This window comes from Phyllostomus hastatus, unplaced genomic scaffold, assembly GCF_019186645.2.
Source record: "Phyllostomus hastatus isolate PE091 unplaced genomic scaffold, TTU_PhHast_1.1 phas_scaffold_182, whole genome shotgun sequence".
NCBI lineage: Eukaryota > Metazoa > Chordata > Mammalia > Chiroptera > Phyllostomidae > Phyllostomus > Phyllostomus hastatus.
In genome coordinates, this window is record NW_025334013.1 from 26,284,581 (window position 1) to 26,305,874 (window position 21,294).

The following is a 21,294-nucleotide window of genomic DNA, read 5'->3' on the forward strand; positions in this document are numbered from 1 at the left end:
AGAGGATGGGCATGCCTGCTGAGGAATGGTGGCGTTCTGGCTCTGCCTCTGGCTCCCATGTATCCAGTGGACTTTCAGCCTTCGGCTGAGCACTCTCTGCTGCCGGTGGCCAGGTTCCTGTGTCCTTATGGCTGGGATGTACCACACAGTTACCGCTGAGCTCCCAAGAGACCCCCCAAGCAGAGGGCCCGGTCAGTGCACACCACAGCCACTGCAGGGTGGGCGTGGCCGTGGGCAGGCCTGGTGAAGTGGGTGGAGGTGGTCGTGGGGACTGCAGGGCCCCTAAAGAACCAGGAAGAGAAGTGTGTGTGAATTCAGCACAGCCAGCCTCCGGGGAGAGGACTGACTCCTGCGAAGGTGACCCTGCCGCTTTCTGCTCTTCCCTGAAGACCTGAGGTTGAGACTGGTTTTCCAAAGTTTGGGGAGCTTGACAGGTTTGCAGTCACTGGGTGCCACTGCGCCTCCCAGGGGTTTCCTAGGGTGTCCTCTGGTGCCATCTCACTGTGTCCACACTGGAACCTCTACAGAGGGAGAAACCAAGGATCGGGACGTGACTACAAAAGTCACCTAGGACAACGTGACAGAGCTGTGACCAGAAGCATGGCCCGACTCCCACCCCCCATCATAATGACGTCCTGGGAGGTTTACTGGGCCCCTGGCTCAGTCCATAGCAGGGGGCCAGGGACCTGGCCTGGCTGGGCAGCAGGAAGGCCCCAGAGCCTGGGGAACGGTAACCTGGCTGCCTACTAACTACTCAGCACAGCACTGGCCCTTGTTGCTCAGGGGGCTCTGGCCAGTGAGGAGTGGACACCAGGGCGCTGCGGGGCCTTGGCTATAGTCTGAAGGGCAAAGCTGCTGTCCTAGGACTGCTTGGCTCCCTGTCCATGTTGCTACTGTTCAGGACTGAGGGTGTGGGGCTTGGTTTTGCCAGTTCATTCCCTAACAGCTTTAGGGCCAGGCCCTGGCCTTGGACTGGCCTCTGACGGCTGCACTGAGGGAGAGACCCAGGGCTGTGGCCCCGGGATCGGTCCTGTGGCTGCTGGAGTTCCCTCCAACAGCCTATCTGCCTCCAGGTGCTGCTGGCACGAGGAGTTGTGGGACCTGCTTTTTAGTGGTGAAAACATTTTCATAGAGTTAAGGTGATAGAAAACTAGAAAGCCATGTTTTCAAAAAATATTTATTAAGGGGGAAATTTTCACCATATAAGAGTGGGGAAAGCATACCTTGAAGTAGTTTAATATATGATACCAATCTTGTAAAAATACCTACCTATAATATGTGAACCTCTATATGTTTATCCTAAGAGGAAAAAAAAAACTAGAAATAAATTCACAAAATATTAAGTATTTATCTGAGTCTTAGAACTATGGAGACTTGAGTTGTATTTTTTTTGTTTGTTTTAAACTTCTTTCCAAAACTGCATTATTTTTATAGTAAATGGAAAACACATTTAAAAATGGTTAAGTGTTTGCATAAGGCCTTTGCATAAGTAGGAAAAACCTGAGAAGGACCAGCCCCTGTTCAAATTGCTCAGGGGCCCTGGCCGGGGAGCTCAGGTGGTTAGAGTATTGTCCAGATTCACCGAGGTTGCGGGTTTCATCCGTGGTCAGGGCACACACAGGAATCCGCCAATGAATGCATGAATAATTGGAACAGCAAATCGATATTTCTCTCTATCTCTCTTTTCCTCTATCTAAAATCAATAAATAAAAAATTTAAGACGTGGTACACATAAAAAAAAAAAACTGAGGCATTTGTTGAGTACTAAGCGCCCTCTACAGGACAGTGGCATCCCCGCGTTGGGACCACTGAAGTTGCACAGCCCTAGCTGTAGCTGGCAAAGCTGGGCATTTGCCTCAGGCCTTCCAAGCAGGTGAAAGTTAAAGTCCTGCGCCCAAACGATTGCAGTGTGTAGATACTCTAGAAGCCTAGCTCTGAGATAAATAGACCATCACCTGTAGGACACATTCTGGGAGGAGGTTTAGTGGACAAGCATGGAAGGGGCACAAAATTAGCCCATTCATTTATAATAATAGCAACAGGCACCAGTTGTTAAGCATTTATAAACCAGACATTGTCCTAAATGTGTATGTACACATCTCATCCCTAGAACAGCCTGGAAGGAAAGAGCTCATCTCCTGTTGAGTGGAGGAAGAACCAGGATTCAAATCTATTTGGCTCCCCAAATCTATACTCCTGCTATGCTGCGTCTTCCCTATTTCCTAGGGATGTTTCCAGAACCTGTGACCCTTACCTTAGTTAGAAGACAGCTTGATATTGAGGCCAAGATTGCACTGCAAATATCAAGGCTGACGTGCATTGCTCTTTAGCCTGTTTTTCCATGTGCCCTCCCTTCCTGTCAACTGTCAAGTGACTTCTCGTTGCTGTCAGCGGGTGTGCACTGACCACCCTTATTTATCCTTCTGGTCTGGTGTGACTAGATAAACAAGCCATGTTCCGAGCAAGAGAAAGGGAAATAGTGGCTCCTGTGCTGTGTACCTGCCAGCCTGGGCCACCCTCTGGAGCTGCTACTCTTGGCTCAGCAAATAAGATACCTCATGGGATACAATGCATGGGCTTTGTGTCCACAATTATTTCACTGCTCAGGGCTTTTTCTGTTGGATTTCATTTGGTGCCTAGATCTCAGAAGTTGCGGGAAGTCTGGTGGCCAGGTAGGCACACAATGACTTACTGTTCAGTTGTTCTGCAACTCCTATTCATTCCTGCTGTGCACAGCCTGGTTGGTAGGGAAGGTGAATGTCATATTACAGACCTTTGGGTAATCTGACAGACGTTTATGGTGTACCCCTGCCTATGCCAGGCCATTGCTGGGTATGAAAGATACCAGGGGAAGTAAAAACTTAGCTGTCAAAATAATTGGCTAATTTTAAATTTGCAGTCACCTAAAAGACAATCCTTGATGTTGGGAAGACAGAGCCGTTACATAACTACTGGAATCGCAAATAGGTTCCATGTTTGCCAATTCGTGATGGCCACCTGGTTCGTGACTGGGACTTGTAATGGCGTCCAGGGCTCTGCGTTCAGGGTCATGAGGCTGCATCTGGGCTCAGTGCTCAGATGCCGACTCCTTGGTTGAAGGCCCGCTGGAGATCAGGAAGTGCCCTGCCTTCGTGTTAAAGATAGGAAGTGAGGCCTGCAGGAGGAAGCCACCTACGAGTCGGATCTCCCGACATCTAGGCCAAAGCTTAAATCCCTGCACAGATGGAGAGCTCACTACCTTATAGTATGGCCCCTTGGAAGGGTATCTTCCTCTGCATTTGCTCCCAGCACCCCTCCCAGGTCCAGGTGTGGAGGCCGCTGTCCTGCAGCATGGCCCCAGCCTCCGGCTCCCCCTGCTCCACGTCTGCTCTCCCGGAGCCTGTCCTCAGGGTGCAGAGTGAACCCCTGGGATGTGCGTCCTTGCACACACAGGTCATTCTGCCTCTGTGGGCCGTGCCTGTGGGTTGGGGCGGGCCCAGGGTCTGCTATTAATGACACAGTATTTCAGGGTTCGGGCAGCTGGACTCTGTCTGGTCCAGCAGGTAAATTACAGGTTTAGCAAGTCAGAAATCAAATAAACACTCCAACTGCCTCTGCTGCTCCGAGGAGAACAGTGGTTTCCGGGAACCTCCCCACCCAGCTCATCCTAATTACTGCCTGTCACTCCCCTGGGACAGGGGCCTTTTCTTTGGCTCACAGGAGCCGCAAAAACAGGATGGGGCTCCTCGGCACAGGGGATGACGCAGACTTTGGTGACCAGCCTGTTTTTGACAACTTATGGACACAACAGGTGCCGGCAAGTCCCTGCCCTGGGCCGACACCGGGCCACAGGCTGCCCAGTGTCGCAGACACACCGCCCCGGGTAGACCGCATTGCTCCTTAGCAGGAGACGGCAGAGAGGCTTTACTTCACATGCCAACTCAAACGCACTGGCAGTGGCTGCCCGGAGCTCATGCTGATCACGCTGCAAGTCTATCAGATTTGGAGGTACAAATATCAAGATCGATTACTGCTGTCTGCCGTGTAGAGGGAAAAGGAAAATTATGTCATTTGTGCCGGGCACTGTCATCCTGGCCCACCCAATGTATTCTTGGCTCAGTAAAAAGATGACTTTCCCACAGAGCTGAACTCCCCATGGTTCAGCGTAATGACACACAGATGGGTCAGTAAAGCCCCAAAGATTTTTTGTTTCTCCAAAGGCAAAATTTCAATGCACTGCACGTCTTCCCCAGAAAGCGGACAGATCAAGGACAGGAAGACAGAAGATAAATGCCATTGGTCTTAGCCCTATACCATGTCGTTCATTCAGCTCTTTCTGGAGTTGCCCACCTGCCTCCCCAGGGTCAGCAGTTTGCTAATTCAGATCGGCAAATATGGAACACGGAGGGCAAGTCCCTGCTCTTTAACAGAAGTGCCCGGCAGTGCCTAGGTCTGCCCCTGAGAAGGGCAAGCAACCGGAGGTGGCCCAGACCTGTCTACATACCCCCGCCCCGTCACGGAGAGCAGAGGGCCTGAGGTGGCCACCTTGGGCTCCGGGTGCCCCTCAGGTCATTCCACATCTGTCCACAGCCTGGGCCAGCAATGATCAAGGGCAGGTCCTCAGACAGGACTTTTGTGCCAACCCTAAAGTCAGCACATGTCACTGGGGGCGAGGGCTGGGAAAGAACCTGGCTTGATGACTGAGACCACCGGGAGTGGAGGCCAGAATCTATCACAACCTCGGGCAGGGGAGGGGGCAGAGGGGCCTGAAATGATCCAGCCCAGGTGGGAAGGAGGGAAGGCCATGGTCACGTGGATCTCTGAGGACTCTCTGTGCCAGTCCTGTCTGTGGTTTGACTGGGTTTGAGGGTCTCAGCCTCTGGAGAGGGGCTGGTCCGGCTGAGAGGCGCTGCAGTGGCTGGGGGCGGGGCCTCAGTGGCAGCCACAGGCCTTGACCACCATGTTGCGGTGTTTGCGCAGGATGACGTTGTTGCTGCTGTCGTAGTAGAGCACAGAGGTGGCGCTCAGCTTGGTGGGCGCGCAGCACGCCTTGGGGACTGCGTCTGGCTTCATCAGGTGCACCTGGCCAGGGAGGGGGTGGCGGGCAGAGGCATGAGCACCAGGGGCTTCTCCCAGGCCCGCCCGGCCCCTGCCCCCAGCTCCCACCTGCCCCAGGTCTCCAGCTGCCCGCCCCTCCCCCGTTCCACTGACCACAGCCCTACGTGACCCTACTCGACCCCTTCCCTGCCCTGCCCTGCCCTGCCCGAGGCCCTCAGGGCACAGCCTAGGCACCTGCCTGCTCCCTGCCACACCCACTCCCCTCAGACCCGAGGACCCTGCTGGTCCCCAGCACACAATGCACCTGGTGGCGGGTCCCTCTGCCTGAGGCCCCTGGAGCACTGTCCCTCCGGGGTCCCCTCCACCCCTCCGTCCTCTGTCTCGGAATGTCCCTGATCATGTCTAGGCCACCTTCGCTGTTTACCGTCTGTCTCCCCCTCCTGTGACCCAGCGAGTGTTCACGGGCCAGCGGGATAAAGCCTAGGCCTCTAGGTCCGCCCCGGGTGCCCGACACCGTTATTTCTGGGAGCTCTTTCACTTCACCCTCTGACAGCTTCTGAGGCAGGTGTCACTCCGGCAGATGACAAACCTGAGGGCACACAGGCCATGTGCGCTGTCGCCCTGGAGGACTTGGGCCCAGGTGCAGTGACCCTGCTCCCCCCTCCAAAACGGCTTCACCCACCACAAAGAGCCTGCCTGAGGAGCTATTTCGGCCTCCATACAAATATTTATCCTGAGACTTGGCAGCTTGAGCTGAGTTTACACTGGACTCCTCGTCAGGGCCCCGAGCTGATGGCCCGGAAGGCGGCCCCGAGCTATCTGGGGCAGGAGAGTAAGGAAACCCGCTTCCCTCCGTTGGGGGGGGGTCGCGATCTGAGGGCCCAGGACCACCCAGCCCTCACAGAGGCCACATAGCTGGACCCAGACGCAGCTGTCCGATGGGGGGACTAGTCTGGCAGCCCGGCCCCTGTTCCCCCGTGCCCAGCCTTGTCCCCGAAGCCCCAGCTCTGAGCCCGCCGGCCAGGAGAGCTGTCAGCTGGGCACTGGGCTGGCCTGGGCCCAGAGCCTCTCTATGGCCCACTGGGGGAGCCGAGGCCTCTGAGGGGATGTCCAGTCAGACTGGGACACGGGGGCCAATGCTCCCCAACTTCCCAGACTCCACATGTGATGTCTGGCCTTGGCATTCCCAGGCCCAAGTGAAAGGAGCCAGGCAACACGCCCGGGTGTGCCGGTCATGGGTGCTCAGTGGCTGAAAACCGGGGAAGGCCTCTTCGGACCCAGGACACTGGAGAGTCCCGAGAAAGGCAAGGATGCTGCCATTTCATCACTCTGCTCAGAAATGGCTCGTTTATCAGATCAGTGACAGAAAGAGAAACTTTGGTGCCTTTTATTCCATGTGGCCCCAAAGAGATCAATATACAGAGCCTGACATGCCATTCCTTTCTATTTGCTTTTGAACCACTAGGAGACCAATTCAGAGGTTCTGTTACTACGGGTATAAATCACACATCTGTGGGCCTCAGTTTTCTACTCTGTGAAATGGGTATAGTGGTACTTTTTCCATTTCCAACACAAATGTATCTCACACACAAGCTTGTAGCTGCCGTGCCAGGACAGGGAGCACAGAAATGTCCCAGACATGGTCCCTGCTCTCATCCTTGGCGGAAAGGGAAGGTGACACAGGGGGAACACTCCAACAGACAACAGGATCCACAGGAGGGCACCTCAATCCCAGCAGGCCCCAGCACTGCGGGGGCTTCCGTGCCGGCGACCACCCCTGGCAGGGAAGGACCACGGCTGAGGCTCGTGGGGCGGTCAGGAGTCGGCTGGATTTGGGGCAGAGGAGCAGGCCCTCCGGGTGGAACGGCAAGTGCAAAGCCAGGAAGGCAGGGAGGTGGACACCTGCGGCACGTGCTGGCAGGGAGCACGTGCAGGGAGATGAGGGCACTGGGTGTGCGCTGGGGTGTCCTCCAGGTTGGCAGAGAGGCTAATGAGGGGCCCCAGTCTGTGGCTGAGGACTCAGACTTCCCCCTGAAGACCATGGGAAGTGAAGGGAAGTTTCTCAGCCAAGAATGAGGTCAGATTTGTGTTTTAGTGGGACCCCCACCCCCACCCCCACCACCGCCCAGTTGCTGCATGGATAATGCCCTAAGAGTGAGCCTGGAGGGACACTTTCCTTCTCTAGGTCCCCAGGACACCCCAGCCACCCACCCAACTTGGCCACATGGGGTCTCATCAGGCCTCACACGTGCGTGCAGTGGCAGAAGTAGATGAGCAATCCCCCAGATTCTCCTCCCACCCCATAACAACTCTGCCCCACGGGCCTCACCCACTCCGTGGCTCAGCCTTCCCCTAGAGGCCCTGCTCCCTCCCCTTGTCGCTCCCACCCGACCCTGAGAGCCACCCTGCCTCCCCCACCTACAGGGCTTTGCTACCTCTCACTGCCCTCCAGTCCCCCTGGCTTTCTTGTCAGGTGACCGTGGTGACCGCAGCCTCACTGTCTCCTGGCCTCCTGCACCCTCCACCCACGGTCCAGTCCTTTCACCACAGCCAGAGAGATGCTTCTAGAGCAGGGGTGTCAAACTCATTGTCACCAGGGGCCACATCAGCCTCACAGTGGTCTTCAAAGGGCTGAATGTAATCTGAGGACTGTATAAATCTAACTACTCCTTAACTAGGGGCAAGGAGCTCGGTGCTGCCACCAGGTAGAAACAAGGTGCCGGCTGGATAAAACAAGGCGGAGGGCCAGATTCAGCCCGAGGGCCTTGTGTTTGCCACCTGTGCTCTAGAGAGTCAGTCAGATTGTGATGCTGCTCCCTAAAACCCTGCAATAGCACCTCAGTTTATTTGGGATGAAATCCACCCACCTGCCACCTTACCAGGGACCTCACGGCCTGTGTTAGGGGCCCCTGCCCACCCAGCATCACCTCCCTGAGCCCGCCTGCAGTCCTCTCCAGCCCCGCCTCCGCGCAGGTCGGAGCCCACCCAGCTGTCCCTGTCCTGGGGCCTGGGGATCTCTGCCCAGAGCGTTCTTCCTCCTCGTGCAGTGGCCCGGGCTCCCCTTCTCACAGGCCCTGGCTCATGTGTCAACAACAGCCCCCCCAGAAGGCAGCTGCTGTCCTGTCTGCACCCACGACACGCTGAGCACTCACTCCTGCCGACCCACAGTGGGGACCCGGAGCCTGGACAGAGGCGTGGGGGGGGGGGGCAGCCTGGAGGTGCAGGTGCAGTCCTCACCCCACACCCCTCACAGGGCCCGGAGACACACAGGCATGCGGGACGGGAGGCCTGGGTGGCCGTCACACACAGCCTGTCACCCCTGAGTTTCACCAGGGAAGGCAGCCCCGGGGCCCAGCAAATCCCATCTGACGTTGAGAAAAGAGGCAAAGCAGCTTTCCTCACATCCACTTGCTCTCCCACTAAGCATCGCCTTGCCAGCCTCTTACTATGTAAACGTAAGGCCCGGGTGTACCAGGAACTAGGAGTCTAGGTGAATGTTCTAGAAAGAAGTCTCAACACACGTGCGTGCACACGCACACACACACACGCCGTGTAAAACACTGAGCAAGAAGCAGCAGCGACTGTCCTATAGAAATTATTGCTCAGCAGTGCGGTCACCCCGGGCACCAGCACACCCAAGGCCACACCGTCCATGGGAACAGGAGCGGGAGGACCAGGAGAAAGGGCCGAGGGGAGTGACTGGAAGGGCAGCCCGAGCCCAGAAGAGCCCTGTGCACAAGGGCTGACCCTCTTCACTCCCCGTGAAGAGGGTGCGTGGACACACACACCCACCTGCCCCGTGTGTGCACATGTCACAGGAGGTCAAATAAGCCGGTGTGTGGAGCACATGTGTTCAGAGCACACGGGTGCCCAGGTGGGATGCCTGTCTGTCTGGGGGGTGTGTGCGTGGGACCACCAGCAGGCTGCCCTTAGGAGTCTGGGTCTCACCACACCTACCTGCATGTGTGTGCACAGGTGTGCACACCAGCAGTGAGTCTACACACACACACACAGCGTGGCCACACAGGGACCAGCGCCTGCACAGGTGTGGGAACTCAACTGCACCTGCACGCGGCCAAGGTGCCATGCAGAGAAGCCTCCCTGAGACCCCAGCAGGTGCGCATTCCCCCCTGCTGTCTGAACCCCTCTCCGCAGGGCACCCTCCCCCGGGGCCCAGGCAGGACAGGCTGGTACTGACCAGGGACTGCACGATGGCGTGGTTGGTGGCGTTCATGCAGGAGTCCAGCGGGAAGGAGCACTCCCCTTCACAGTAATAGGCCGAGTAGCCTTGGGGGGCGATGACCCAGTCCTGGGTGGGCGGAAGGAAGAAGGTGAGTCCCACCATGTGGCCCCTCCCAAACCCCTCTACCCGGCACCTGTCACAGGAAGAGTCAGGGCTGCCCCTCGCCCTTCCTCACTCAGACTCAGGGACCTGTCGACCCACCCTCGAGCCCCTCCTGGGGCAGGCCCCCCGAAGCCTGACATCCACCCCAAGACCCTCGGCAGACAGGCCTGGAAACGAGCTCTGTCCCTGTCACCCGCCCTCAGCGCTCGGCCCACGTGTCCTGCAGCTGCCATCACAGCAAAGGCACTGCCGCCCTGGCTTTGGTTTCCCTGTTGAAACTCTGATGTTTTATGGCCCAGGATTCAGATGATCTCCATGTTCATAATTTTTACCGAAAAGCACTTTTTTACAATAAAAGCAACATATTCACCTTTTACAAAACTTGGAAAACACAGAAAAAAATAATACATGAGACAATAAAATTCCCTATAATTCTACCTCCTCCCGAAACCACTTACACTGTTGAGGCAGAAAGTGAGGGGAGCCCTGGCTGGTGTGGCGCAGTACACTGCGCACCAGCCTGCGAACCAAAGGGCCTCCACTTAGGTCCCAGTCAGGGCATGCGCCTGGGTTGCAGGCCGGGTGCCCAGCAGGGGGCGTGTGAGAGGCAACCACGCATTGATGCTTCTCTCCCTCTCTTTCTCCCTTCCCCTCTGAAAACAAATAAATCTTTTTTTCTAAAAAACCTTAAAAAAAAACGAAAGTGAGGGAAAAGTAGCGATTACCAGCCAGCCGAGGTCCTGGAAGCTGACATAGAGCTCGTGCCGACGGCAGACCTGCCGGCCGTGGGAGCCGTGGGCGTCATCTGCAGGGGACAGACGGCGCAAGGTCTTTTCTGGGGTCCCGCTCTGTGCGGCTACCACGGGGGCTCCCAGGGCGGGGATGCCCTGGAGGGCACACTTGTGGGATGAATGAATGACGGGAAGCTAAACCGTTTGGTCTCATCAGGCCCCTCCCCGCAGCGCTGCTGGTGCCCTGACCCAACTCAAGGGCCTTCGACGGCTCCAGATGGCTCCGGAGTCGCCCCACGCTCAGCCCCGCCTCCCGGACTTCTGCCGGTGGGCCCCCGGATGCTCCAGAAACAGCCCCAGGCGCCTTTCTGCCATCAGGCTGGGGGCGCCTCCTGCTTCCTCCTGAGACACGCCCCACCCTCGCCCCCTGTCCTGCCGCACCCATCCCGCGGCCGAGGGGCTCCGTGTGAGCCGGCCAAAGGGCCGGCTCCGTGAAGGAAAGGAGGGCACACGGGCAGGGCAGGCCCGTCCGGATCCCGAGGGTCTTCGCCTGGTGGGGGGACCTTTGCGTCAGCAGCTGCACGTCCAACAGGCTGCCTGGGAAAGGGCCGAGGGCCGCGGGGCGGGGCGGCGCCGCCCGGAGGGAGGACCCCCGAAGCTGGCGGAGGCGTCTGGGGAGGCCGGGGCAGAGAAGGGGCTGCCCGGTGGCGGGGAGGCCTGAGAGACAGTGCAGTGGCCGGTCCACAGGGGGGCCTGGGGGCAAAGGGGGGGGGGTGGCAGGAAAGGCGGCTGGGGGCGTGACCATCGGCTTGAACCCTTCTGAGCGCCAGGAGACTCTGTCGCCACCACTGGCCCTCGGCCAAAGGCCTGCGGCCGCAGACCCCGGCCGCCCGGGCCTCACCGAAGATCCCCGGGAGCTTGTTCGGCTGCGGCAGCTCGTTGCTTTTCTTCGGCAGCCTCCGCCTCAGGGACCTCACTGCCCGAGGGACTCGGGTGGGGTTGGGGCTCTCCCTGAAAAAAGTGACCATGAAAGGCTGTTTGGAGCGCGGCGCCCGTCGCCCCAGCAGACCGGCCAGGCCAGGATCCACGCTGCGCCCTGGGACAGAGAGAGGAGAGAGAGCGGTCACTTGGGGGCGGTGGCTCCGCGCGGGCACGCAGCCGGGGCCTCTGCCGGCCCGGTGGGCGCTGAGCACGAAAGCTGAGGACCCCGGCTTCCTCGGCTTCCTCGGCTGAGGACTGGCGCCCCCAGGCCAGCCGCGGCCCCCGGCAGGCAGGTCTGAGGGCGAGGGTGGGAGGAGGGCCTGGTCAACCGCAGGGTCAGCAAGGGTGACAGTCGAGTACACGGCGGAGCCCGAGGCATTTCACAGCTTTCCGTGTCATTTCGCCGGAGGGTCTCGCCCGTCTTTACAGTAGTCCCGGACCCCACGTGTCGCTGGGAACCCCCACAGTCACGCCGTGGTCTCCCAGAGCCCCACGGCCAGGGACCACCTCCGTCTGAGGACTCCTGGCCCCCCATTTCTGGGGGCGTTAAGGTGGGATGATGACACCCCGCTGACTGGAGCCGCTGCCAGGGCTGGGCCCCGTGTCTGCCCTGCAGGGCAGCGCCCAAGAGGGGGCGCTCTCTCTTCCCCGACGCCACAGACCGGCTCCGGGCTCAGAGGGGCAGAGGCACTGGACCCAAGTCCCGGAGCTGGGGTTTAACCGACATCAGTCTAATTCCAGAGCCCGAGTTCTAATCCACAAGACCCCGTCAGTGGTTTAAAAAAGAAAGAAAGAGAGGGCTGCCGTCAGGGACGTGATTGGCGCCTCAGCCCCAGGAAGAGTGAGGTCTATAAAAACGGGATTTCACCCACAGCCGCTTCAAGGCTGAGGCCGCGGTGAAGAGCACTCACTAGCCTGCAAGTGTCGGCTCCGCCAAGGAAACCATCTTCCTGGGCCTCTTTGTCTTCCCAAATGAGCTCTTGGTGTTTTAATTGTCAACGCAATATAGTAACGACTATAAAAAAGGCTTTTGAGAAAAACTCATACAGTATCATTTTCTTGGAGATGAGTTTATCGTTGTGCATTTAGGTTACTTCCCGGCTTTCATTATAAAGAAGAGAATGAGATAGAACCTCTTCATTTTCTTTTCCTGTGGGATTTTAACAACCGGAGCGTGATGACCAACTCATTTTTCTGTTTCCTAAACCACAGGGCAACTGTTCCACTTCCGTGTGCATTTCCTCAGTGCTGCATTCCTGATACACACGCACGCACATGTGTCTGCACACAACACACGCACACATTTGCATACAGTGTGCATACGTACACATATGTGGGTATATATATCTGTTCCATCAGCAGGTCTGACGTGATTCTGCATCACACACTACAGGTCAAGGACACTGCCTGCCCCACCCACAATCCTGCTCAAAGGTTGGCTCTCAAATAGCTGAGCTTTAGACTGCGTCCATGGGCCTCAGTGAACTGAACAGCTAATTAGTCCTAGAGCAGCCTTTGGCCTATGCCTTCACCTGCCACAAAGCCATGCACCGGGCCCATCAGAGGCCCCACTCAGGGCCGGACATGCTAAGACAGGGGCTGCAGCTGCAGGGGCTGTTGCTGGAGGACCCGGACAGGAACCACTTGGGAGAGTTTGGGTCATGGCAAGTTGCAGTCATGAGGAAGCAGCGGAACCATGAGGACACAAGCCACCAGACGCAGGAAAGGCCTGGGAAAGGCCAGTGAGGCCACGAGGAGGAGGCAACAGGGCAGACAGGAGCGGCCAGGTCATCAACACAGCACTGGAGTGGGGCTCCAGTGCAGCCCAGCCAGGACAACCCTGCCCTTTGCCAGCATGACCTGCAGAGGCCTGGCTGGGGTGTTGGGGGCAGGGGACTAACCCCTGGTCTTTCAGAAGACCCACTCTGGGAGGCCTGGGAAAGGACGCCCAGGCCCTCCTCCCAGAGCCCGGAGCTCCCCTCCCAAAGGGCTCTGCTCTCTGCCCACCCCATCTTGAGCAGGGCTCCCCACTTCCTGACTGTGATGTGGGTGTGTGGGAGGGCCCTCTGTACATGAACACACCAGCTCTGGCAGGTCCCTTTCCAGAAAGGCAGTGGGGGGAGCTTAGGAGACTCCGGGGTCCTGGGTCCCTGCCTCTAGACCTGACCATGTGAGGGTGCTGGCAGGCACCGGGTGTGTGTGGGGCCGTGCCTGGAGGTGCGGGCCACACAGGGCTTCCCCCTGAGGTCCAGACGGACAGACTGCTCCTCTGAGCCAGGTGGGCCCCATGAAATTTCCAAGTTCACCCATGTCGGAGTCTGCCCTATCGGGGCCCTGATGTCTTCTTGGCAGCTCACTAGCCCTCTCCTGTCCCAGGGCAGGAGTCGAGCCCTAACTCATGCTCCTTCCCAAATATGCCAGGACCAGATGGCTGCCATCTCTCCCCTAGGCTCTGGGTGGCCCTGGACCCTTCCCTGCAGCCCCTGCCCCGGTCATGGATGTGACCCTGCTGCCACGTTGAAGGGCACTCAGGGTGCATGGTTGACACCTGACAGGAGTCCCAGCTGTGAACCCGGTCTGTTTTTGTCCTGCAGGTGTGACTTCATTGCCCGAGGATGGGAAACTCAATCTTTTTCCTTCTTTCTGCTGCTTAGCAGCCCTGTAACTGGTCTGCCCTGGAACCTCTGCCTGCTCCTTGCTGCTGATGGAAAGTTCCCCTGACACCCGGGACACATCTGCCCAGAAGCCCCCACAGGTGCCCCAGTTCACTCGGTGACATTCCATGCCACCTATCCCTATCTGGTCATGGTCCCCGGCCACTCCCCCCACAACCCTAAACTGTTCCCTCAGTGAGCACTGGCTCCCACCTCTCCATTCCAGAATCCGTTACTTCCCTGGGGAAGAGGACCCAGTGAGGCCTCCCTGAAAAGCCTTCCTTGTCCAGCTGGAATTTCCCACTCTTACCTCTAAGGGGCTCATGTTGGTCATGCGCCCCACAGAGCTATGCTTAGGAAGTGCAAGTTCCATGTCAGGTTTTAAGAGCCCTCCACCCCCCAAACACACCCATATAAACTCACTTTTTTCTTTCTTGTCTTTGACACTAAAGGTTCAGGATAAAATACCTCACAGCCAGCTCTTGGATTACAAAAGAGTGTTAATGAGCACCCAGATTGGGCTCCACAACAGAGAAGAAGGATCTACGTGTCTGTTCAGGACGATGCAGGAACACCGTGAGTTAAGATGAGCAAACCCGGACTTCTGGCCAAGATGGAGGCATAGGTAGATACACTGTGCCTCCTGGCACAAACAAAATAAGGTCAGCAACAATTTAGAAATAACATAACAACCAGATCTGACAGAAAATTGAACTGTATGGAAGTCGGACAACCAAAAAGTTAAAATATACACATTCATCCAGACCGGTAGGAAGGGCGGAGTCGGGCAGTTGAGTGGAGAGAGGTTGAAGCACAAAAAGCCGTGGCACTGGGCTGGTAAGGCATCCCGGGTGCAAGACCACAGCGGGCGGACCCTGGGCGTGCAGGCGGCGGTTGGCAGACCCAACGAGGTGGTGACTGTGAAGCAAGGCACTGCACATAAGGCGGCTGGCTCTCCAGGCGGTCCCATATTCATGCACAGATAAACCAGGTGAAATTGGGCAATGAGACAGACCGCACAACCCAGGGTCCCAGCGCCAGGAAATAGAACCTTGGGACACTGATTGAAAACACCTGTGGGAGTTGAGGCACAGGGAGAGACTCCCAGCCTCACAGGAGACTGCATTGGAGAGACCAACTGGGTCCTAGAACGTACACAAGCCCACCCACATGGGAATTAGCACCAGAAGGGCCCAGTCAGCTTGGGGGAAGTGGTGGAAGGGAGTGAAATCCGACAGAAAGCAGAGCAAGTGCCATTGTTCCCTCTCAGACCCCACCCCCACATACAACATCACAACCCAGCAAATGGGTTGCCCTGCCCTAGTGAACATCTAAGGCTCCGCCCCTCATACCTAACAGGAGCAACAAGACAAAAAAAATGGCCTGAATGGAAGAACAGATCAAAGCTCCACAGCAAATACAACTAAGTGACAAAGAGATAGCCAACCTATCAGATGCATAGTTCAAAGCACTGATGATCAGGATGCTCACAGAATTGGTTGAATTTGGTTGCAAATTAGATGAAAAAAAGCAGGCTACTATAAATGAAATGAAGGAAAATGCACAGGGAACCAACAGTGATTGGAAGAAAACTGGGACTCAAATCGATGGAGTGGACCAGAAAGAAGAAACAACCAAACAGAAAAGAATGGAGAAATAAGAAATAAAAAAAAATGAGAGGCTTAGGAACCTCCAGGACATCTTTAAACGTTCCAACATCCGAATTATAGGGGTACCAGAAGGGGAAGAGGAAGAGCAACAAGTGGAAAACTTATTTGAACAAATAACAAAAGAGAACTTCCCCAATCTGGCAAAGGAAATGGACTTCCAGGAAGTCCAGGAAGCTCAGAGAGTCCCAAACAAGTTGGACCCAAGGAGGAACACACCAAGGCACATCATAATAACATTAGCCAAGATTAAAATGAAGGAGAGAATCCTAGAAGCAGCAAGAGATAAGGGGACAGTAACCTACAAAGGAGTTCCCACCAGACTGTCAGATGATTTCTCAAAAGAGACCTTGCAGGCAAGAAGGGGCTGGAAAGAAGTATTCCAAGTCATGAAAGGCAAGGACCTATATCCAAGATTGCTCTATACAGCAAAGCTTTCATTTAGAATGGAGAGGCAGATAAAGTGCTTCCCAGATAAGGTCAAGTTAAAGGAGTTCATCATCACCAAGCCCTTATTTTATGAAATGTTAAAGGGGCTTATCTAAGAAAAAGAAGATAAAAAACATGTACAGTAAAATGACAGCAAACTCACAATTATGAACAACCACACCTAAAACAAAAACAAACTAAGCAAACAACTAGAACATGAACAGAATCACAGAAATGGAGATCACATGGAGGGTTAGCAACAGGGGAGTGGGAGGAGGAGAGGGGGGGGAAGGTATAGAGAATAAGTAGCATAGATGGTAGGTAGAAAATAGATAGGGGAGGGCAAGAATAGTATAGGAAATGTAGAAGCTAAAGAACTTATGACACATGGACATGAACTAGAGGGGGGAATGTGGGTGGGAGAGGGGGTGGAGGGGACTGAAGGGGGGGAATGGGACAACTTTAATAGCATAATCAATAAAATGTATAAAAAAAAAGATGAGCAAACTCGTCTCAGTCCATTGGTTAGGTTTCTGGAACTCCTCCCATCACACGCCACAGCCTTTGGCAACACGCAGGTGGACGATTCATGGAGGAGACTTCCTGGTGGCTCGTCAGACTGATAGTCCCTTCCCCTTCAGTACCTCCCATTGCCCGGTCACTGTCCCCCTCAGCAGGTCCCGCTTTCCTTCCAGAAACACCTATTTAGCAAGGAGGAAGAGACATGTGGGGCTGGAGAAGGTGAGGCTGCGGGGAAACAGACTTTAGCCTCAGAATGAAAGGCCACGAAAGAAAACCCAGAAATGGCAGAAGTGGCCCTGGCTGTTGGAGCTCAGTGGACTGAGCGCCAGCCTGAGAACCAGAAAGTCGGTTTGATTCTCAGTCATCTCCCTCTCTTTCTTCCTCCCTCCTCCTAGCTCTAAAAATAAATAAATAAACCATTAAAAAAATAAACTTGAGAGAAACTAGAGGTAAAAGGAAGATGGCCAAAGGAAAGAATCTTTCATTCAGACAGCATGTCTTCAGAGCACAGACGGACTTTCACGTTCGTGTGTTTTTCACGGAGCTAGTGAAACGGTGCGTCAGCTGCTCTCTGGGTGGGCTGCTCCCTCCCCATTTGCCCACACTCGTCATTCATTCCCGGGGGAAGAAATCCTTCCTATGGGGAACAACAGGTTTGACATAGACATCGCAGGGGAGAGGGCAGCCCATTATGTATGTCCTCAGCGCCTGTAGCAGAGCTTTCTGAGTCCTCACAGAACACACAAGATAAACGTCTCTGTTCTCCTTTTGTTTTATTAAAGTCATTTCCCTCAAGCGAATAGAGTCTTTCTAGCCCGAGATGCCAGGAGAAAAGTGGTGAGACTGCTTACGAAACGGAGAACGGTGATTCCCGACTTCCTTCAGATGACGTCCTGAGCTTAAACGGAAAACCACCGCCTCCGAGCGCAAGGCCTCCTTCCCGGTCAGGGCGTCACCTGCTGCATGGGCCTGATGTCAGGCGAGACGGCGAAGGTGCTCCCCGTGCTCTTTTTGATGTCCTCCACGGTCAGGCCCTCCCAGAGCTCCACCAGCGTCAGGCCTTTCTTCTTGTGCACGTCAAACACGGCCTTTTCCGTGATGATGCGGTCCACGCACCGCTTCCCGGTCAGGGGCATCGTGCATTTCTCCAGGATCTTGGGCTGGTCGGCCTTGTTGCAGTGCTCCATGGTGACCACCACTCTGGTCTTGACACTGGACACCAAATCCATCGCACCCCCCATCCCCTTCACCTTCTTCCCGGGGATCATCCAGTTGGCCAGGTCGCCGTACCTGGAAACCTGCATGGCCCCCAGCATGGTCAGGTGCAGGTGGCCCCCTCGGATCATGGCGAACGAGTCGTCGCTGGAGAAAAAGCAACCCCCGGGAATAATGGTGACGGTTTGCTTGCCCGCATTGATGAGATCTGCATCCGCCTCCTCCTCTTTCAGCGGGAACGGACCCAGGCCCAGGATTCCGTTTTCACTGTGAAGGTGAACAGTTAAGTTGGGGCTGATGTAGTTGCTGGCCAGAAGGGGGATTCCTATGCCCAAGTTGGCGTACATGCCGTCCTCAAATTCAAGAGCTGCCCGTTTGATGATTCGTGTTCTTATGTCATCTGAAGACATGGCTTTTTTATCTTCCTCTTTCCGGACTGTTAAGTGCTCAATTACTTTCTTGTACTTCTTCCCCTGTATCACGCGATCGACGTAAATGTGAGGAACATGAATGTCTTCTGGGGCAAACGACCCCACGTCCACAATTTCTTCAACCTCCACCACGGAGATGTCCGCAGCTTTGCACATGGGGACGTTGAAATTCCTGGCACTCTTCCTGAAGATGACGTTTCCCGCCCGGTCGGCCTTCCACCCTTTCACCAGAGCAAAATCCGCCGTGATGGCGTGCTCCAGGAGATAGTGTTCCCCGTGAAACTCCCTCACCTCTCTGGGCTGACTCATGATGGCGATGTGGCCGTCATGGTCGTACCGGATGGGGGCGCCTCCTTCCTGGACCAGGGTCCCGTAGGCCGTGGGCGTGTAGAAGGCCGGCACCCCCGCCCCGCCCGCGCGGATGCGCTCCGCCAGGGTGCCCTGCGGCGTCATCTCCAGCTCCAGCTCTCCCGCCAAGAACTGCTGCTCACACAGCACGTTCTCGCCCACGTAGGAGCAGATGATGCGGGTGATCTGCTTGGACCCCATTAAAAGGCCCAGCCCGAAGTTGTCCATGCCCACGTTGCTGCTGACGACGGTCAAGTCCCTCACGCGGGTCTTGAGCAGCGCCCCTATCAGGTTCTCGGGAATCCCACAGACCCCAAAACCGCCGACCATGATCTTCGCTCCATCGGAGATGTCCTTCACAGCCTCCACGGGGTCTGTGTAGAACTTGGCGCGGGCACGAGCGCTAGTGACAAAGCAACAGAAATTGCCTGAGCGGCAGGCGGGGACACAGTGCCTGAGTGAAGCCCCCAGGCGCTGCAGGGCGGCCATCCTCTGATGTGACTCTAGGGCCTGCTCAGGACTGGCCCTGCCAGGGGCAGGCGGCCACGTTTTGCGCCCAGGGCTACGCGTCACAGAGCAGGGAAAGCACCCAGGTGGTGATGCGCCGCCCAGCCACGCCTCCCACTCAAGGGGCAAGCGAGGCGCTCAGCCTCCCCGCCCTGGAACAGCAGACAGCGAGGTGGGGGAGGAGACCTGGCCCGGGACTGTCCACTCTGACGGCGGGGGCAGGCAGGGGGCGTACCCACGAAGCCCGCCCTGGTTGGTCTTCCCCAGCGGCATCACTCAGAGGGAGACTCAGTCGCAGGCCCCTTCGGGCTCCATCGCTGAGCTCCTTCCCCAGGTGGCCTGCTCCAATTTCAAGACTCTAAACCCACTTCTAGGCCAGTGGTTCCCACACCTGTTTCCAGCACGCACCTGTCCGGGAATGACACGTTCGTGGAGCTCTGCCAGGGCTGTCAGTGCTGTGGGGCCAGAGAGAGGTCTCCACCCCCTGCCTCAAACCCGAGCCTCCTCTACTCTTCCCCAACAGGCAAGGGGAAAAATCTACATATATAGTTATATATAAATACATTTATATATTCACATGTAAATACATAAGTATATATATATATATATATATATATATTTAAATCCACTGGCACGCAGAGAACAGACTGCCAGCTGGCAGAGGTTGTGGGCTTGGGCAGTGGGTGGGAAAGGTGAAGGGACGGAGGAGCACAAACTGGTGGTGACAGACCGTCACGGGGCATCAAGTGCCGCGTAGGAATGTCTGCACACTGTCATGCCTGCAGATGGTGCCAGGGGTGCTGGAAATGTCCGGGGAACCCTGTGTAAAGTACCTGCTTGTCTAAGCGCTATGCTGCACACCTGAAACTAATACGAAATCTACTGACTGTAAACTGTAATTAAAAACAAATCCACCGGCTCCGTCCATGTTACCCATGATTCCTCTGCCCTCTTTTCTCCGTTTCTGCTGCTCCCAGCCCCCCACATCCCTCACCTGGACACCGTGGCTCCCGGGGCCACTTTGGCTTCCCATCACTCTTGTCCCCCACAGTTTGCATGGCCCACTGGAGTCGGGGGGTGTTTATTTTATGCACATGACACATAAAGTTCTTACTTTACACTGGCTGAGATCTACAGAAAAATGGCAAGGTCGGTATAGAGATGTCCCAGACACCCAGACGCAGTGCTCCCTGGGAAATGCTGACATTTCAGTTACCGTGGTACGTTTGTCACAACTAACGGACCAGTGTCAGTGTCTCCTTATTTTCCAAACAGCACTGTTTATTCCGATTTTGTTAGCTTCCCCCAGTGTCCTTTTTCTCTCCCAGGTCCCCATCCTCAGGCACCTCTGGGCTGTGACAATTTCTCAGGCTTTCCTTATGTTTGGTGACCTTGACAGTTCTGAGAAGTACTTGTCCAGCATTCTGCAGGCTGTCCTTCAATTCAGGTCTGTCCAACGTTCTTCTCATGGTTGTTACACTGGGGTTACGGGTTGGGGGTCTCACCCACTCATACCCAGGGTGCACAGGAGCCATGTGACTTACTCTCGGGAGCCTGGGTCACCTGGCTGCAGTGGTGCTGGCCAGCTTGTCCACTGTCAAGTGCCCTCCCCTCCCCCACACTCTGTCCTCTGGGAAGCTGGTCACTAAGGGCAGCCCACACTGAAGGGGTGGGAGTGAAGTCACACCTCCTAGAGGGATCTTCTATGAAAAGCTGAATCAGATCCTGCACCCTCCACAGCTAGTAAATTCAAAAAGCTCCCTGAAAACTCCAGCCCCGCACCCTGGTTTACCCTAACTCGGAACGCCCCCTGCCTGCCTCTCTCAATCTCCTATCTCCTCTCCTCCCAACCTCTCCCTGACCCGCTCTGCTCCAGCCATGGCGGTCCCCTGCTGTGCTCACACACACACCAATCTGGGGCCCGCCTTCGGGCTCTCTGCCCCCACTGCCCAGGGCAGAGGAGGCTCTGCCCCCAAACACCTGGTGGATGAATGAATGTGTGAATCCTCCTGCAGGTGAGGGAACCAGGCTTGGAAGGGAAGGCAACCTGCCAAGGCGACGGCTGGAAAGCTGCAGAGCTGGGATTCAGCCCAGGCCTCTCTGATCGGAGCCCCAGGGGAAGGTTCACTGCCGGACCCCGGAGTCTTACCGTCCTCTGTTTCCACAAAGAGGCGGAGTCCCAGGTCCTTGTTACGGTTCAACAACCAGCGGTCACTGGCTGCTGTCACGTCCAACACCAGCCAGCCTTCGTCCTCAGCTCGGAGCGTCTGAAGATCCAAAAAGAACAAGTCAGACTCCCTGTGGATACGAAAGAACAATTAACTGAAGCCGGCACAGCTGCCTCCGTGTTTCCAATGCCCACCTGGGGGACCCTCCTGGGGGATCCACCCTCCTGGCTCTGAGCTGGGCGCCTACTGCCTTATCTCA

General features: G+C 56.2%; 2 protein-coding genes across 3 annotated transcripts in view; both read right to left on the reverse strand.

Annotated features, from left to right (window-relative positions):
* Positions 1-1,192: 1,192 nt before the first annotated feature.
* Positions 1,193-21,294, reverse strand: part of BMP8B (bone morphogenetic protein 8b) — a 41,530-nt gene continuing 21,428 nt past the window's right edge. For both annotated transcript variants that reach the window (XM_045859781.1, XM_045859780.1), the window contains 5 exons: positions 21,017-21,165; positions 11,015-11,209; positions 10,108-10,187; positions 9,236-9,346; positions 1,193-5,061 (listed from right to left, as the gene is read on the reverse strand). In XM_045859781.1, the coding sequence (XP_045715737.1) occupies positions 4,912-5,061; positions 9,236-9,346; positions 10,108-10,187; positions 11,015-11,209; positions 21,017-21,165 (685 nt within the window). In that variant the 3' untranslated portion in view covers positions 1,193-4,911. The remainder of the gene's footprint in view (positions 5,062-9,235; positions 9,347-10,107; positions 10,188-11,014; positions 11,210-21,016; positions 21,166-21,294) is intronic.
* LOC123831639 (succinyl-CoA:3-ketoacid coenzyme A transferase 2, mitochondrial-like) lies at positions 17,223-18,849 on the reverse strand. Its single transcript, XM_045858708.1, has one exon. The coding sequence runs from the start codon at positions 18,847-18,849 to the stop codon at positions 17,311-17,313; it is 1,539 nt and encodes a 512-aa protein (XP_045714664.1). The 3' UTR covers positions 17,223-17,310.

Excerpts from the sequence above, each read along its gene's own strand:
- LOC123831639 (XM_045858708.1), bottom strand. The coding sequence starts at position 18,849 with ATGGCCGCCCTGCAGCGCCTGGGGGCTTCACTCAGGCACTGTGTCCCC.